This window comes from Pleuronectes platessa, chromosome 9, assembly GCF_947347685.1.
Source record: "Pleuronectes platessa chromosome 9, fPlePla1.1, whole genome shotgun sequence".
Classification (NCBI taxonomy): Eukaryota; Metazoa; Chordata; class Actinopteri; order Pleuronectiformes; family Pleuronectidae; genus Pleuronectes; species Pleuronectes platessa.
The window spans coordinates 2,692,501-2,710,084 of record NC_070634.1 but is presented as its reverse complement, the minus strand read 5'-3'; the positions used below and the strand labels follow the sequence as shown (position 1 = coordinate 2,710,084).

The window sequence follows — 17,584 nt, the reverse complement described above, 5'->3', positions numbered from 1 at the left end:
ACCTGAGGTGGACGGAGAACATCACCTCCACCATCAAGAAGGCCCAGCAGAGGATGTTCTTCCTGCGGAAACTGAGGAAATTCAACATGCCGCGGAAATTGATGGTTGAGTTCTACACAGCCATCATTGAGCCCATCCTCACCGAATCCATCACCGTCTGGTTCGCTGCCTCCACTGCCAAGGACAAGGGCAGACTCCAGCGGATCATTCGGTCAGCTGAGAAGGTCATCGGCTGTGACCTGCCAGCTCTCATAGATCTGTTCCACTCCAGGACCAGTAAGAGAGCAGGCAAGATCATTGCTGATCCTTCCCATCCCGGTCACTACCTATTCCAGAGACTCCCATCCGGAAAAAGGTTCCGGGCTATCAGGATTAAAACCTCGCGCCACCTGAACAGTTTTTTCCCCTATGGCAGTGGGGCTCACAAACAAGCCCCCTGCATTACACTGACTGGGCCAACCCCCCCTCGCAAATAATTTATAATGATATATTACTGGCATTATCACCAATCTCTGCACCTTTCAGCCCATAACTCTCTTACTGTATATATTGTTGTTCTATATTGTTGTTTTCATATTGTTGTTTTATGTACAGTGCACCAACCACACCAAGGCAATTTCCTGTATGTGCAAATATACGTGGCAAATAAAAGAATTCTGATTCGCATTCTGATTCGTGAGAGGATGTTTGTGATTCCGCTTCAACCCCTTTACTGCAAACAAGTATCTTGTTTTTTCCTTGCACTGACTCTCTGATATTTTTAGCATATTTGATGTGATGATTCTGTTGGTTTGTTTGTTGTTCTTTCTCTCCCCCTCCCTTTTCTATTCTTCCTCTGCGGGTTGAGTGTGTGGCAGGGGGTCTGGCTGGTTTCCTCGCTGCAGCTGACGAGGCACAGCTGCTCTCATTTCATCGTATCGCCTCACAATAAAAGCCTGGTCTTCATCCCACTACGCTGCCAGATTATTCCGTCTTGTTCGGTAGAGCACGCTCTCTTGATTCTCTCGGCCCTCGTGTTCTTTACCCCAAGTATTACTAATCCGTGTACTTTCCTCCATGTACCCAGACTTCCTGTGTTCCTTGCTGCTCTTCCTCATCTTCATTTCCCCGTGGATATCCGAGCCAGCCAGCACCCTGCCGCCACATCCTGCATTTGTTATTTTGTTCAAATAAACTCTCCTTTTGTTCAAAACTGACAGTCAGTGTCTGCTTTGGAGTCAAACTGAAAAAAACAAACCGTAACATTTGATTGGCAGCAGAAAGTTCAGTGTTCAGTGTTCAGATTTAGAATTCAGGAAAATGTATCCCTGTCCTTACAAAGACAAACTGAATGACAGCTTGTTTCTACAGCAGTTGAAGTCTCTGAGAAGCACAGGATGGATTTTTTGTCAAATCATTTAAAAACAAATAAGCGACATGTTATTTCTCGAGTTTTCGTTTATAAAATACCCTATGGTATCCTCTCACCAAAAATCAAAGATCAGACACAATAGGTTCTCCCTGCGCTTTGTGCTCCATCCATTATCTAACATGTATTGTTGAAGGTCGCAGGAGAGGCTGAACCCAATTCTGAGCTGACATTGAGCGAGCGGCATGGTCCACCCTCATCAGGTGGCCATTGTAGCACTGGGCCTACATAGGAAAACAACTCACATTCACAACTCTTATGGTTATGATGGTACACTGGGGCATTGAGGCTCGAACCTGCTACATGCAGTGAACTGTGATCTCCTCAGTCGCTGTGTGTGCTGTCAGCAAAAGGGTGAATATTCATGCGAGCCAAGCTCTTCATCGGGCAAGCACTGCTGTTACTCTCCAATACTGCACTAGGACTGGAGTCTGCAGTCTATAAAAATACAGCTGAAGGCTTTGGAAGAGGAAAGTAGGAAAAGTTTAACTTGACTGTTCTTGCTTCAATGTTTTACATGTTTCTTATCTTAAAGGGGACATATTATGTCAATTTTTTATCACAGTTGATATGGTTCCTTGGGGTCTTAATGAAATGTCTGTAACATATTTTGGTCAAAATACCACAAGGATAATTTAAAACAGGACCTTTTTACCCTGTCTAAAACAGCCCTCCTCAGATTGACCTGTTTTGAGTGCCCCTCATGATGGGTTTTCCTGTCGATGTGTTTTTGTCTATTCTTGTGTCTCCCCCTCCATGTGTATATGTGTGTGTATGTGTGCTTCATTGACCCTATTTCCTGCTCAACCCCCACACCAGGCTCCAGTCTACCCATCACCTGCAGTATAACAACTCGCCAAACCCTCCGCCCCTCTTTTTTGTAGTTTCCAGGGAATCCTCTGTTTGCTAATCTAACCTTTTGTCGCCTTGCTCCCAGGACCTCCATGCCAGCCACAGCCTGCTCCCAAGAAGAGACAGACAAGCAGAATCAGTTACCAGCTTTTATTGCATGATGTCTATACTTTTGTTATCTGTATCTTTATCATTATTGTTTTACTCTCTGAACTTCGTATACTTTGTTGTAAAGCACTTATTTGTTATTTGTTTTGAAAAATGATATACGAATAAAGTCACTGACAAAATAACAGAAACACTGCAAGCCTGTATTTCATCACATACTTCAATGTAAGAAAAAGCCATGCACTTACCACTTTGACAGCCATGTCTGCAGCAAAAAGAGACAGATAGTTCTCCTCCTATTTCACTTCCTAACTTACAATAATTACATACATTTTAATGCAAATGATCTTGAAATAAAATGTTGTGATTTCTCTCTGACAGCGTGTATTCAACGCCTACCTACACCGATTTAAATAGCATCTCGTTTGAGCACCCGTCACCCACGAGTCTTGTGTGGGGGTTAGAGAGTACAGCAAGGTGTTGGAAGAGCATCTCATGTCCTCTGTTTGCACTGTGCTTTGTTATCTCTCAGTCTCAGGGTCTGTGCTTGTTATGTGCAGTTACAACATAAGTGAAAAGCTTGCTGTCCTCATGCTCATGCTTTTACAATTACAGCAGACTCACAGAGAAAGTCAAGGTCTATGCGATGATAGATGTTTTAAGATCAAGTGCTTATGGTTGCTGAGAGAGCTCAATGCACTGCAGTAAAGTGATGAACCCGACTTGCTCATTGTTCTGACTTTTAAAGTTACTGAAGTTGTATTCTTGTCATTGAGCTGGAGTTGTTTAGCTTATTGTATCAACACGATTTTAATATTATTGCAGATATCTGATAACCTAGCCATTGCATTTTGCCAAACACTGGGAAAACTAAGCATCATGTGAAACACTCCACAACCCTCCATGTCTGCCTTACAGACTGTCTGCCTTACATCACAACCTGCTTGTCAAAGAGCATACTTCCAGTGTTTGTATGAAATCAGTATCAGTATCACTATTTTTTGTCCCCTGGAAAGACTTCTGTTGTCGTCTGTGCTACCTGCATCATGTGAGGTCAAATTCAAGAAGATGTGTTCTTGTCGTCTCTTAAGTGTTGCAGTGCATTGAGCTCTATTGGCCACCACATGTTTGATGACTGGAAAATATTTACTGCCAGTAGAGTCTGATGATGTTTGTAGTCTTTGCTCAACTTCTGTTTTTTGACGTAGTTGGGACTGGTGAGAGATGACCTCTTCAACACATTACATAACAGTATTCCAGCAGGTACACCAGAGGAATGATGCAAATCCTTGGAACAGTTCCCAATACTGAAATTGAGGAACTTCATTGTATCTCTGCTGAACGTGGCTCTTGAGCATCCTCCAGTTGTACCACATAGTCATTAGGAGGTTCAGAGCCTGGAGACTTAGGTCTGAGTATAATAGTAATCTATGCCCTTTAATTATCCCTGAATTTGATTTAAGCAGAGAAAAGGTTTATGAAAACATGGGTTTCATTTAGTTTCTCTGGTCATTTGTTCAGTTGGTTATATTATAAAGCTGTACTCATCAAAGTACCTGTCAAGATAATTTTTTCACAATGATCTCTATTATGTGCAACAAAGGCAAACTGATCAAATTTGAAGCAGGAGTGATTTGTACACTTTTGTAGACTGGATGTAATGTACGGATTTTGTATGTCATGGTAGTGACGTTCAAACATGCAAAATAAATCAGCAGTTTTCTTCAACACTCATTTGTCCATGTTCCCTCAACACTCTTTGTGTAGTTGCTAATGTTACAACCTTGAGGTTGTGTGGACCTCTCTCTCTCTCTCTGTCTCTCTCCTCTTGCCACTGCCAGCTGGACCTCCAGCCGGACTCAACTTATGCAGCACTCTGTAAATTGTTCTTTTGGTAACAGCCCGTTCTTGGTAGGGGTGGGTAGCATTTCTGTTCAAACCATGTTTTCTCCTGTTTTTGTTGGTGAGGAGCTAGGTCAGTACGATGTCTTTTATTTTCCTTAATTTTGAGTAGGGAAGCTTAGGTTGTTTCGCCTTAGGGTTGTTTTCTGTTTATTGTTTTGCTGTAAGCCCACCCTGAAGCAAATGTGTCAATAAACACGAACGGGCTGTTAATTGTTGCTGCTGGTTCTTGGGAGCGTGGCAAGGAGCGGGGGGAACTCTTGTACCATGTTACGATTGTATTTTCCCCTAGGCAGGGTCGTAACACTAAACTACTTCAGTACTTAGTAGCTGTTAGTAGCTCTTTTAACATGCCTAAAACAAGTTTAATGGGGGTGACAGATTATTAATGTTCTCTTTGTTCTTGTGTTTGTGATTGTGACATAAAATGTATGCACAGTTCAGTAATTCCAGAGTTTAGTAACATTTTTATCCATCATACCTGCTGGGGTTTAAGCTGTAGGTTGCTTTGAGTCCACAAACAAACAAACAATCACTAAGAGCAGCCTGAGCTGATGTTAGTAAATTAAAAAGAACAGGTCAAACTTTGAGCATTTCTTTATAGCACTGTTATTGAGCGGGATGCTGGTCCTCCAGAGCAAACAAAGAGATAACAGCAGAAATGTTTAAGATAATGAAAAGGAAAAAGCTTTCACATAATACTTTTCCCCGACGTTTCTCTATTCCTGATCTGAAACCTACTTTTGCTTTTATGTACACGTATTTGCTTGTCTGGCTATTGGATCAAGAGGCAAAGGATTGTACCTGATTGTAGGTGGATGTGACAGGAACTTCCCTTTCCAACATAAATCTGTGGTCTCAATTTTAAGTTCTACAACAAGCACCTCTGTGTTAATTCTTCAATTTTTTGGCTTAGGAGAATATAACGAGTTTAAGCATACAAAAAACACAGGGACAAACTTCATATTGAATGAAGCAATATGTACATTTACAAAGACAGATACAATATACAGATTTAATACATTCTATAGTTTTGTTTAATGGCCATTCAATTGCAGGATGCATTTCAACTGAAATATTTTCTTTACAAAGATACAGCATTTTTCAATAAACGCAGGTTGACGATAATATACAGCATGTTCAAGAGAGTATGACTTTACAACGGGACTAATATTAATGTGTATGAAGTGTAATCAATTTCTGCCCTCTGGTAACCGGGGTATATTAAAATCTTTAAATTGCTGTCTTTCTTTTGATCCATCCATCTGTCCTTCCAAACACAAGTCTACCGAGGTATTCAACCATCAATCCATAAACCCACCCACCATTGATACATCCATACCTCCATCCACAAATGCATCCATCCATCCATAATCCACCTTTCAAGTCGATAACCCATCCATCCATCCATCCATCTTTACTTGCTTATAAAGGTCAGGGTAATTTCGACTCTGACTTGTCTTCAAAGACTTAACTGTAACTTTCTTCCAGAGTAACTAAGTCTTACATTCTGACATGTATCCATCACTAGGTGAATTTTATTCCTTTTTTAAATCCTCTCAGTTTCCTCTTTCTTTTTTTTCTAATAACTTACAGTCTGCAAATCGAAGCAGGTGTCATCTACACGTTTACACATATGAAACCTTAGGGCTCCTTCCTGCAACATGTCGTGCTTCATCTGTTTGTGAATACAGTGCATAGTGCTGTTGTGGATTTATCAGTGAATAGTCTGCACAATTCTGTCCATCAGTAGAAACACAATATTGTAAAGCCTCTGACAATGATACAGTAGTTGTACAAGTTGATCTTCACACATTTACTACAATGCCCTCCTGGCAATCAGTGTGCAGTGCTATTTCCCCTGCTGATGTAAGGAAACAACCCGGGTACTGTTTGCAAACAGAAAAGCATTTCCCTGAAAAATCACTTGGAGGCAACAGCCAAACATTTCCATATGTTTCTCACAACATACAGCCGAGTATGTGCTTAAAAAGTGAAACCCCCCATTATGTGCAGATGAGTCCATGTAGAATAAAATGTCAGAGAAATCAATCGGTTTCCTGACACATGATTTATGAAAACACCCAATCCATCTTCAGAATTGATGTTCTGCAGTTATGCTTAATTCATCAAAAGCCATTTGGCTTTTTCCGTCTGTGATTCACCATATATGTGTAAAGATAAACTGGAAAACACATTATGATGAATTTATTTCTGCTGCAACGTAATTTAGCTCTCATTGGCTAGTAAAGGAAATTACATTTTTCAATTGATGCACCTTTGATAGACTGTAGCAAGCTGCACCAATCAATACATTTGACTAAACAGTGAGTTAAATGACTGTGTATCATTATAGCCAATTTTAGCTCATTGTTTTGGTTGTTTTGGTGGGTCCGCTCTCATCAACCTTGTCTCTGGATGCTTTGGGCAAGCTGTCCTCAAACATCACATTACCTTGCTTGGCACCAGAAGGCAGATAAACAAAGTTAGGGACTAGTTTATGTCTCTACAGAGAAAATACATAGATTTTTATTTTTCAACAGCTGTGTATAGACTAAAACACAGCAAGAAAGTTCACATGTGATTTACATTAGTCAGGTTGCCAGAACGAAATGAATTCCAATGTAACCCCATATCTGCTTGATGTCTAATCAAGTATGTGCTAACATGATAGCATGGTCAACTTTATAAGACAGTTTTGACCCAGAATGTCTAAAAACAAACAAACAGGATATAATACAAGTTCTCTCCAGACATAGTGAACCAAGAGGAATATCTGGATTGTAAATGCCTATATAAAATGGTGATATCTTTCAACTTCCTTGAGCAATTTATATAGATCATTTGAAAATGTACAGGGTGTGAGATAGGGTGCGTTGAGATAATATACAACATCTGATGTAACTTAATGCAATATATCTACTAGGGACTATCTAGTGAAATAAGGCAAGCAGGACAACTTGTAGTTTCTTCTGGAGACTGCAGCTGCTGTGGAGGGTCTGATGAAGCAGATGAAGCGAGGCAGCAAAGGCAGAACCTGGTCTCTGAGAGATTTGCATGAGCGCAGTGTAGCAGCAAAACAGGGCATCATGCCAAGGCCTCCTCACAACCAGCACATGGAGGTGATAATGTTATCTGTTGTTATAAAGGTCAAAAATTGAATCTGACACTTCAGGTATCCAGCCCAGCCACTGTATTTTTTCTACAGTATTGAATCAGAATTCATCCACATTTGGATGTAAATTTCAGTGTCCATGTCCGTCAGTCTTCAGGCCCCAGAGACAACAGCTGGTTGAGCTAAAATACTTGTATGGCTTCCACGTGGTCACATTCAGGTCTGTTACGGTTCCAGATTTTTGGACACTTAGCTGAGAAGCTTGAAAGACGTTGGTTTAGAAACGACAACAGGCCATATTTGTAGACTACGTGTTTGAAAAAAACTAATAGTCATTGACATTTCAAGTCCAGCTTAAGAAATTACAGTTTAAAAACTGTAGTTATAGAGTTATCAGTCATGTTTGTGATACATCAAAATGTTTGTCATCCAGCGTAATGAACAACAATAGTCAGCCATGTTTAGCTGCTGTCCTGAGACACAGTTCCATACGTACTGGCTTCATTTTCATCTGAGTCGCAGAATGCTGCTGTACACAGTTCACTGAAGATATCTGAAAAACAAGAAAAATTCATCTCAGTTTCAACTTCAAATATAATCTTGCATCTTATTATACAAAATATATTACACAAATACTATAAAATAATATGCAGGGAAAAACGGAAAAGCAATATATGGACAAACTGTGGCGTTCAAACAAGGATGCACAGCCCGCACTCATGAGCCAATAAAACCAACCAAACAATGAAGCGTACAGTATATGACACACATCCAGCATTCAATAAAACTGATTACACCCCTGTGCAATATCACATAATTGTTAAATGATTTTAAAAGGGTCATTTTATAACAACTGTATTATTTCAAAATTGAACTGTAGTGTATTTTATCTTTAGACATTGATAAGCCTCTCCATTTATATCAGACACGGTGTTTAATAATGAATGCTGTAAATAGGATTTTGTTATTATTTCCAAACTGAGAAGGCCCAGAGTCCAAGCATGACAGGGATGTACCAACATGATATTAAAGGTGGACATACGAACAATTAGAAAACAAAAGAATGGGATATCACTAATGGAAGATGCACAGACTTGTTCAAAGTTTAAAGAGTTAGAGAACAGGATTTGTAATTATGTTACATTTTATTGATATTAACCAGGGATGTACTCAGTTTTCTTTTATACTGTAAAAGTGAGGCATTCAGTTTCTGTCAGCCAGTAAAGTGCTAAAAGAATTATAGCGAAGGAAGATATTGGCAATCACGGCAGACAGGTGAAGAGGTCTTGTTGCAAACGGGTTCCAATTAACTAAAATACTTGAGGGTAACTGCTAGAGCGTGTAATTCTGTACTCCTCCTCACACAAAAAAAAGCCAGATCCAAACAAGATAAAACTCAGACTCAGAATAAGAAGGAGGTTAAAGGAAGAGAAAAGGCGTTCAGGTGAGGAGAGCGGAGGGGTTAGTTGATTCAAACAGGCTGGAGTGGAGAGAGTTCCGCAACAAAACAAGCGAGGCCATGACAAACACTTCAAGGACCAGCCGTCTAGCTGACATGACAGGGGGTAAATGGTGAAGAGACGGATGGAGAACAGAACAGAGGGGACAAGGAAGTCAGGAGAAGGGAGAGGCAGAGAGAGCACAGAGTCTAGTAGTGGCTGTCCTGCATGAAGTAGTAGAATTCATCAACAGGGTACTGAGACTGCGCTTATCCTCCAAAGTGATATAAAAGGTTTGTGTATATGGAGCCACTGGTTCAAGACGTATTTTAGCTGACTATGAATTCCTAGCTGATGGGTGTCTTTAATGACGTCCTCAGAGAGTAGCTTAACTGTAACTCAAAGGGTGAAAAGTTGATAGACCTGCATCCAATGTACCAAAGCAATACCATGTTTTGCTTTTTTACTAATAGATAATAAATAAAAAGGTCTTGCCATAAACAAGACTTAGTAACATAACATAATGATGGACACTAACATAATGTTCACCCTCAGCTCCCTCAACAAAAGCAACAGTGCTCTATGTTTGGTGACTGGATGTTTCTTAAGACACCCTTGGAGGTCTTAGTTGAGTTGCCCTGTCCTTTATAATGCAGCTATCTGTTGTACTGATGAGAGAGAGAGAGAGAGAGAGAGAGAGAGAGAGAGAGAGAGAGAGAGAATTCATGGGCAGAGTGTAATAAGGGGAATTTGCTTGTATCAGTGACATCATGCTCTGATTATTCAACTCAACAAGCCAAAGCTCTTCCGTCCCCATCCGCTCAATCCTTCCATCCAACCTGAACACTATCCAACCGTCCCTCCCTCTCCCAGAGCAGTGGCTCACCCAAGCCCACCCAATCCCTGGGCACGTGGCCCAACTGCTGAGTGAGAGAGCGAGGGAGCAAATTACCACGTTGGAGTAAAGTAATGGAGGGGTGGAGTGGCTTGGCGAGTGAGTGTGTTACAGCAAGGCGGTTAGTCAGGAATTTCAAGTGTTGTTACTTCATGAGTGACCTCGTTCAGGTGCTGTGTGCAGTGTACTTGAAGGAGCCAGCACTGTCTCATCTGTTAAAAGGTTCTTCACTAGCCTAGAAACACAGTACAGGGTCGGGTCTTCACTCGCTCACAGGACAAAAGGACAAAACAGGAACATTTCATCTTACAGCTCCCATACACTCAGATTTTTACTCACTGTAGGATTTTGACATTAAGTTTGGAACAACAGTAAAATACAGTGAGTAAGATGAAGGGCTGATGACAGATTTCACAGAATAGCACCAAAGCGTAGGTCAATGCACAAGTCATTCGCGTGGTTGTAAACCTCCAGAACAACTGAGAGAGTTTCCAACAAATTAATCTGTGTCAACATGGGTTGACAGATTCTCGATCAGGTTTTATTCAGCAGCTTGGTAACACACAATTTGTTCAGTGAATCAAATAGTGTTTGTCCAGTGTTGTGCCACTGGCTGCTGTTTCAGCTGGTTTGGAGAAACAGTTAACCAAGAAAAACGTTTGGCCAAGAAATTGTTTTTCATCTTTCCCACACTGTTAGAAATACTAACATCTCAAGCTGAAATTGAGAATTAATTTCATTCTGCAGAGATAACAGAAGAACAAATAGTAAGATAATTGTGAGAAAACAAAGTGAATTTTGCAAGAATCTTAAATGAACCTTCGCGAGTGGTTACTCGTTTGGATGGTGGGGATTGTCGATTAGAGTAACTCAACATCAGGGAGAAAAGCCATCCAAACAATGACCACAGCGTGCACACACACACATACACACACAAACTCAGAGAGCCCAAGTTTTTTTAGCTTATGAGCTGCCATACAAATAAATAAATCTATAATTCAACCACCTACACATGTATATCAGTTCAGACTTGCCCCCCCCCCCCACCCCCATTCCGCTGTACATGACTCATGATTTATAAATACTCTGATTGAGTCCATGTTCACCATCTAGGATGAACAAACATGAGACTTTCACAGACATTAAGTTTGAGTCTAGGTGGGAGAGCAGTTATGAAATGCTAATGTCGCACAGAGCGTTTCTCCTGTCACACAGCGCTGTCACCAGGCCACCAGAGCAGGGAGGATCAGAGCAGCCAACAGAAACGATTTGTACTGTCCGATGTTCTGCTGTACTGCATTTCCATCTCACACCGCTTCTCTCACTGTTAGTGTTGTGGTGCAGACACTAAAAGATGACAGACTGCCTGCCTGTTGCTCCTGCAGTTCTCTGTGCACTGTGAGGCTGTTTCTCAGGACCCAAAACACTGACTCCACACTTAATTTTCCTTCAAACCTCCAAACTTTACTCTTGACGGCACCCTCTTCTGTTAGAACCCCTTCAAAACAAGAGTCCCAACCAACAGCCTGCTTATAACAGGAACTACACATCAACCTTCCATAATAAAGCCTCTAAATAAAATAGCTTATAGTAGGATTTTTTTAAGGAGTGTGAATAGAATCAGTCTTTTTGAAACTACTTCTCAGTTTGACTTTTTGCATTTCTCGTTTGTGCATGAAAGCACCGTTGAGTCTGTTAAAAAAGGCTGAAGTGGGTTTTCAAGATGGCGGCGTGAGGGAAGGTCACGTTCGGGAGAGCTGCTGCGCTTATTAACTAATTTATTCACTTAATCCTACAAAAATAGCACTCCAACCTCTTAATGGTTCATTAGCCTAACATGAACATTGACAGCTACTTTCTGAGGCAATCCGACAGCATGCCACGTAAAAGAAATCAAGTTCCCGATGATGCTGAGCACAGCCAGCAAGCTGGCGAGGTCCATGCGGGAGCTAGCATCATAGCCGACACCGGAGCCGAGGCTAGCTTACGGGCGCTTCGCGAAGCGGTGGGTGAAATTACAGCCAACATCTCTAGAGTCATAGACGAAAAACTCGGCCCACTGTCAGAGCTCTTAAAAATACACAGAGAAGAACTGGACAGCCATGAGAAGCGGATAACCGAGGCCGAGCAGAGGATTTCAGCGCTGGAGGACGTCACGGACCCGGTAGAGGAAAAGTTGAAAGCTCTGGAGAGGTTGGTGTCTGAACTAAGCGACCGGTCCGACGACCTGGAAAACAGAGGACGACGCAAAAACATCCGTATCATCGGACTCCCAGAGGGGGCTGAAGGAGATGAGCCGACTCAGTTCTTTGAGGCTTGGCTCCCTAAAATCCTTCACATTGAAACGAAGTCTGGCCGCGTGAAGTTGGAGAGAGCGCACCGCTCGCTGGCCCCGAAGCCCCCCTCCACCCAGAGACCGCGGCCGGTGCTGGTCAGATTCCACAACTATCAGGATAAACAACGTGTGATGAATGCGTCGTGGGAGATGGGAAGGAAAAATCAAGCGCTGAAACATGAGGACGCGACGGTGATGATATTTCAGGACTTTTCAGCTTCCGTTCTCCGCAGGAGAAAGGGATACGACGGAGTGAAGAAACAGCTGAGAGCGCTCGGCGCTGAGTACAGGCAGGTGTACCCTGCGTCACTGAGAGTCACCTGTCGCGGATCCACCAAGATGTTTCACGACCCAGCCGTGGTGGAGAAATACATCCAGTCACTGAAGAATGCCCCCCGTGATGATGATGTGTGAACATTAATCTAAGTTTTCATGCTGAGCAGCGGATCTGTCGGACCTTAAGTAAGTTTTGCAGTTAGGTAATGGATATGCATTACACTTGATTTGGAGCACTGATGATGTCTTTTAGCTTTGTAGGATCAATATAAGCAATGCCTCCGGACTTCCCGGATAGATATCTTTCTTTTGTTGCTAGAGAAGCCTTTCGCTCGAGCTCCTCCAAGTTTAGGAGAAGGACAGTGTGTACAATTTATGCCAGTTTTAGGCAGAGGGTGCCTTAGATGCACTATTTTTTGTTATAACCTTTATAATGTTTTGTTTTTGGTTTTGTTCTGTTCGGCTCACATCATTATGGATTACATTGCAGGCAGTGTGTTCAGGCAATATTTTAGTCCATAGCCCATGATCACGTCAGCTTTGAAGCTATGCACTTGGAACGTAAACGGTGTTCATACACCTGTCAAACGGAAAAAGGTTCTAACTTATCTTAAAAAGGAATGCGTTGACATAGCGCTATTGCAAGAGACACATTTAAATGACAGTGAACATCTGAAACTACAACAGGGAGGTTTTGGACAAGTTTATTTTTCATCTTTTACTTCAAGGAGTCGAGGCGTGGCCATTTTAATCCAGAGGAATGTACCATTTAAACTTCTAGACTGTACAAAAGACACAGCAGGTTGTTATGTGATTGTGAGAGGCATACTACATGGGGAAGAAATTGCTATAATGAATATTTACAACCCACCTGGATACCCAAGCGACCTTCTTACTTCTTCTTTCTCTAAAGTGATAGATCTTAATGTCAGAAACACGTTTATTGGAGGAGATTTTAATTGCCATTTAAATCCTATCATGGACAAATCTCCACCCGGTAAATTATCACTTTTACCTCAAGCTAAAACGATCTCAGCACTTTGTGAAGACCTAGACTATGCAGATGTGTGGAGAGCCCAACATATTGCTGAGAAAGAATATACGTTTTTCTCAAATGTTCACAAATCCTATACAAGGATCGACTATTTCTTTCTCCCGAGAACTCTACTGCCGTCAGTTATCTCCAGCTCTATAGGAAATATAGTTATTTCTGATCATGCTGCTGTGTTCATACAATATAATTTAGAGAACCCAGCCAACCAAACCAGACATTGGAAGTTCAATCCTTTTATCCTAACAGACAGCAAGTTCTTATCTTACTTTAGAGAAGAATTTCAGTCATTTATTTCTGTTAATTCAGCCTCCACTAATGACTCCTCATTGTTGTGGGAAACATCTAAAGCTTTCTCCAGAGGTATTATTATATCCTATATGTCCACTAGGAGGCGAAGGCAGGATGGACAAAGGAAAATCTTAGAGTCCAAACTGAAACATGCTGAGAAAGAATATGTCAAAAGCTCATCTGTACAGAAACTTAAGGAGATTTCTGCACTTCGGTGTGCTTTAAATTTACTATGGACAAAAGCTGCAGAAGGTAAAATCAGACTTGCCAAACAAAAAATGTACGAACATGGAGATAAAGCTGGGAAATATCTGTCATACTTGACGAAAAAGAAGGCTGACTCCCGAGTTATCTCTTCAATCATAGACAGTCGGGGTAAACAGACATTTAACACTGTAGCCATTAATGATGCATTTAGAATTTACTATGAAAGTTTGTATAAATCTGAACTACAAACTGATACAACCGAAAAAATGAACAATTTTTTCTCCTCTCTTAACCTTCCTAGCTTATCTGAGGACCAGAAAGCATCTCTTGAAACTCCTATATCTAAGAAGGAGGTACTCGATGCTATTAAAGGATTACAGTCTGGTAAAGCCCCAGGTCCAGATGGATTCGGTAGTGAATTCTACAAAGAGTTCTGTGATTTACTGATTGACCCACTTCTAAATATGTTTAATGACTCTTTTAAGAGGGGCGTTTTGCCGCAGTCTTTGAGAGAAGCGCACATCTCTCTAATTTTAAAAAAAGGTAAAATCCCCGAAGACTGTGCGTCATACAGACCTATCTCCCTATTGAATACTGATCTGAAACTTCTCTCCAAAATACTAGCAACAAGACTAGAAGGCTTACTCCCTATTCTTATAAATGATGACCAAACTGGATTCATTAAGGGTCGTAATTCATACAATAATATGCGCAGATTATTAAACACAATTCAGGTTTTTCAACAGCAGTCCTTGAATGGTGTAGTGCTTTCTTTAGACGCTGAGAAGGCGTTCGATCGCGTAGAGATGCCATACCTGTTTTTTACACTACACAAATTTGGCTTGAGTGAAAATTTTACAAACTGGATAAAGTTACTTTATACAAATCCCCTGTCTGCAGTGCTTACCAATGGGTTACAATCTTCTAACTTTCCAATTTTTAGAGGTACAAGGCAGGGGTGTCCTCTGTCACCCCTGCTCTTCGCCTTAGCAATTGAGCCACTTGCTGAGGCTATCAGGATAAATGATAACATACATGGTCTCACCTTGGCCACTAAACAACACAAGATTACTCTTTATGCTGACGACGTCCTGATTGTTTTGACTGAACCTGAGATATCTATTCCAACCCTTATTGAGACCATTAATATGTTCAGTACTTTTTCTGGTTACAGAATAAATTTTAATAAATCGGAAGTGATGCCATTAGGCTGTCTGAAACAGATGCCTAAAACCCCATCTCCCTTCCCGTTTAAATGGTCGCCAGAAGGTTTTGTCTATTTGGGAATACGTGTAACACCCTTGTTTGAACAGCTATACAAAGCAAATTTCCCACCCATATTTGAGCGCATAAGGCTAGACCTGGAAAGATGGAATACCCTCCCAATTTCCTGGTTAGGCCGTGTCGCACTTCTAAAAATGAACGTTCTCCCTAGGCTACTTTACCCCATACAAATGATCCCAGTCATGTTCCTCCATAAGACTATCAAACAGTTAAATAGTTGGTTTAGCTCCTTTATATGGTCTAAGAAGAAAGCCCGCCTGAAAATAGCTACATTATGTCTTCCATCCTCAGAGGGGGGTCTCGATCTCCCGGACATTAGAAAATTTCAGCTTAGTGTTCATTTGCGTACCATAGCTGACTGGGTGCATAATAAGTCCACGTCTCTCTGGTTGGATGTAGAAAGTTCAATGTCTAAACACCCTTTGGTTAATCTTCTGTTTATTAGGAAAAATACATTTTTGAAGTCTGCTTGTACTAACCCTATTACAATCTCCACAGTTAAAGCATGGTATGCCATTAGAAAATTAGAGGGCAGATCTCGATTCACATCTGTATTCACTCCAATATGTGACAATCCTGAATTTCCCCCTGGACTAATGGACAATAACTTTCGGATTTGGGAAAATAAAGGAATATCTACTTTACACAAACTATTGGAAGGCTCTACCATGATGTCTTTTAGTCAGTTGAAAATGAAATATGATATTCCAAAACAGGATTTCTTTCGATATTTGCAAGTGAGAGATTTTGTCACGAAGGATACCTCAATCCTTCAGTGTCAGGATATCTCACGCCTAGAGAGACAGCTCTTTTTGCAAAGATCTGGCAGTTCTATTAGCCTATTCTATAATATCCTTAAGGAGTATAACATCACAAACACCTCCTCTTTGAAGGGCTTATGGGAAATGGAACTTAATGTTAGGATAACAGATAATGACTGGAATGATGCTTGGAAAAGTTCTAAAATACTGAATATCTGTAACCGAGTGAGAGCTATGCAACTGAAGCTCCTACACAGGGTTCATATCTCTCCCTCTCAGCGTAATAAATACAACCCTAATACATCTCCACTGTGCCCCAAGTGTAAGATAGAATCTGGGGGTCTGACACATTGTTTGTGGAATTGTAGAAAAATACAGCAGTTTTGGCAGGTCATAGGGCAGGAAATTAATAAGATTCTGTCTATTAATAGTAATAATAACCCTTTATACCTGCTACTTGGTATATCTGACATGTCCATCACTGACAAATTTAAAAGAAGACTTTATCAGACACTTGCTTTTTGTGCTTGAAAGTGTATTCTTTTGAATTGGATCACAGATAAAGCTCCATCTAAGGCTCAGTGGCAAAGGGTTGTATTTGAATATGTTGTGTTGGACCACTTGACATGCAAACTTCACAACAATGATGATGCCTTTCGTAAAACATGGGAACCCTTTCTGTCATATGTTGGTCTGAATGTTTCCACCATTCTCACAAGAGGGTTTGTATCATAGATCAGAATGCTCTGCCTCAAAAGAGGCACTCTGTTTTACCATTTAATTGATTTACTTTTATTTTTGTATACTTCTATTTTACTCTGTTTTTAATTTTTTCTTACTTGTATAGGACGTGATCCCTGAATCTTCTGCCTGTATTGATTTGAATATGTGTGTGAGCCAAATGTTTGTCTTGTTTTTGTTTTGTTTTGTGTTGTATTACCTGTTGGAAAACTAATAAACATATATATAAAAAAAAAAAAAAAAAAAAAAAAGGCTGAAGTTACTGAATTGTTATGTATGTTGTATTACCTTGTGTCCTTAAGATATACTTTTTTTAGTTTTTAATTAAAATGCAGCTAATTGAGTGTAAAAGGGAATATTTTCTCTCTAGAATCGGCACCTGCTGGTCGTTTTAGTTTATAATTAAACAATTTTTTTCTTGGCATACTCTGATATTCTGTACTATCTCAGGTTCAAACTGAACCATCTTTTCATTCAATAAATTTGAGAAGTTGAAAATGTTCCTCGATTTGGGTCGCGGCTTGCCATCAAGGGGTGATGGTGGGTACCGAAGCCAAACCAGTAGAGAACCGCTGCACTAGTGGGATGGGGATGTTAGCCAGCATATTAAAACTTAAGTTTGGAAAAAGTGTGACAACAGACACACATATACACACACACACACACACACACGCATTTACGCAGAACACAGTTTTGGTCGACTCATTAGGACCCAAACTTTGGTCCTAATGACCAAAGTTTGGGTCCTAATAAGGTGCACTGGTCCGTCAGTGTTAATGCTTGTAAAGGTCATAAAGAGTAAACAAAATGAACACACACACACATCTGTATTTGTTCCAGAATTTGATCTATACACACAAAGACAAACACAATTGCATGAGCACATGCATCCAACAGGATGCAGTTCATCAGTCACATT

General features: G+C 40.7%; 1 protein-coding gene across 4 annotated transcripts in view; it reads right to left on the bottom strand.

Moving 5' to 3' along the window:
* Positions 1-5,284: 5,284 nt before the first annotated feature.
* Positions 5,285-17,584, bottom strand: part of mcf2l2 (MCF.2 cell line derived transforming sequence-like 2) — a 133,441-nt gene continuing 121,141 nt past the window's right edge. For 3 of the 4 annotated variants that reach the window (XM_053429955.1, XM_053429957.1, XM_053429956.1), the window contains exons 30-31: positions 9,881-9,954; positions 5,285-7,938 (exon numbers count right to left, since the gene is read on the bottom strand). In XM_053429955.1, the coding sequence (XP_053285930.1) occupies positions 7,847-7,938; positions 9,881-9,954 (166 nt within the window). In that variant the 3' untranslated portion in view covers positions 5,285-7,846. The remainder of the gene's footprint in view (positions 7,939-9,880; positions 9,955-17,584) is intronic. The other variant, XM_053429958.1, reaches the window with a different exon arrangement.